Raw genomic sequence first — 1,961 nt, forward strand, 5'->3', positions numbered from 1 at the left:
TAACCAGAAGGCTGGCGGTTCAAACCCACCAGCCACTCCTCAGAAGGAAGGTTGGGCAATCTACTTCCGTAGTGATAATGCCTCAGAAACCCAAGAAGGGGTCGCTGTGAGTTGTGTCTGACTCGATGGCACATAACAACAACTAACAACAACAGTCCTATGCTAACAGAACTCTGATGGTGCAGTGGCTGAGACTTTTGACTGCTACCCAAAAGGTTGGCGGGTCAAACCCAACTGCTCTGCAGGAGAAAGATGAGAAATCTGCTTCCATAAAGATTCATGGCCTTGGAAACCCTATGGGACGTTGTGCTCCGTCCTAAAAGTCCACAGAGTTGGGATTGACTTGGTAACAGTGGGTTTTTAAATTTTTAATCCTATGGTATTTAGCTCCATTTCTCAAGGTCTCAGAACAACATGAGAAACTCCAATCAAAGGGGTTTTTTCTACTAAGTCACCTGAGTGATATACTCTGGGGATCCAGGGACTAATAATGCATCCCTTGCCTATACATAATGAAACGTCTATCAGCTTAGCTCACTGGAGAAAAGGCTGCGATGAACTGTCAGTATCCCTGACAATTCCTTTCGTTACTAATGACTATCATGTAAGACCCTTAAGTGAAGTTTGAAGACTCAAGCTGAAGTCGGAAGAGCTGTGTCCCTGCCCTGAAGCCAGTGTGGCTCAGCATTTTCCTAGCCCACTACTTGGGAATAGTTTTCTCTTTAATCTTGGGTTCCATTTGGTATACGTTATTCTCATACATCACCATCACAAGAAGTAAGTGAGATACACAGGGCGATTTACAATGTGTTAAAGATACATATTTGTTGAAGACTGAAATGAGAGAGCATGTTAGGGTGCTCGACATTTTCAAATAGGACATTTGCTCTCATTTTACAAATAAGTAGAATAAGGCCCTAAAGGGATACATGAGTTGCTCAAGGTCATGGGGTGGTAGAGTTGGGGCTTGCACCCAGATTTTCGAAGTCTGGTGGCTCTGTAATAGGAACTTTTCCATCCTACAGAGTATAGTCTGTGTTCTTCATTAACTGGCAGGCTGTCAGTGTCAAAGAACAATAACGTTCCTGTAACCCTAAGTAGTAACGGCAGGGCTAAAACGAGACTCTCGAATTGTTGCAGTCATTGTGTGTATGCAGAGGAGAGAGAGAGAGAGTAGGGAGAAGAAATACAAATTCACGGATGCCAACACAAACTAGGAGTGGGCTTGGGGAATGTGTCCCAAAGCAGCCAAGGTGATTTTGATTGTGACTGAGAAATGTCTGGGGCCTATAGCTTATCTTCCTCTCTCTAAACAAACCAACCAGTTGTCTTCAATTTGATTCCAGCCCGTGGTGACTACATATGTGTCAGGGTAGACGTGCTCCATAGGGTTTTCAGTGACTGGTTTTCCTAAGTGTATCACCAGGCCTGCCTCCTGAGGCACCTCTGGGTGGATGCCAGCTGCCAACCTTTCGGTTAGCAGCCAAGTATGTTAACCATTTGCCCCACTCAGCAACTCCAGTAGACATGCTACTAAAATAAAAATGCATTTAATGTCTGCTTGATCTTAATTATGATCAGAAGAACCATCCTGTAAAGAGTGTATCACATGAATCGCCAAAATGCGTATTTTGTGGAGGGCGTCTGACACTAGCTCAACTCTATCAACAACTATTTCAGCTTCTAGCTATTTTACGCATCAGAAACCATTTGTGTGTATGGAAGCAATTTTTGAACTAAAAATCAATATAGCCATACTGGAAAAAAGGCCCAAGTTGATAGGCTGATTATAGGTACATAAATGCTGACTTAAATATTTCAGCCCTTGGAAATTGGTCTAACCCTCTTCTGTCTTCCTTATTTTTGTCTTTAGTACCCTCTGGGACTGACAGCTCAGCCTGAACTCTACCTTCTGAACACCGTGGATACTGACTCACTTGTATCTAGGTGACTGACAGCCC

At 43.5% G+C, this 1,961-nt stretch overlaps 1 protein-coding gene across 1 annotated transcript in view; it reads left to right on the forward strand.

Moving 5' to 3' along the window:
• Positions 1–1,951, forward strand: part of SLC11A2 (solute carrier family 11 member 2) — a 42,238-nt gene extending 40,287 nt beyond the window's left edge. The window contains exon 12 of the mRNA XM_007937941.1: positions 1,874–1,951. Within this exon, the coding sequence (XP_007936132.1) occupies positions 1,874–1,951 (78 nt within the window). The remainder of the gene's footprint in view (positions 1–1,873) is intronic.
• The last annotated feature ends 10 nt before the right edge of the window (positions 1,952–1,961 follow it).

The sequence above is a fragment of the Orycteropus afer genome, unplaced genomic scaffold (genome assembly GCF_000298275.1).
Source record: "Orycteropus afer afer isolate SDZICR_OR568_19922 unplaced genomic scaffold, OryAfe1.0 scaffold00045, whole genome shotgun sequence".
Lineage (NCBI taxonomy): Eukaryota > Metazoa > Chordata > Mammalia > Tubulidentata > Orycteropodidae > Orycteropus > Orycteropus afer.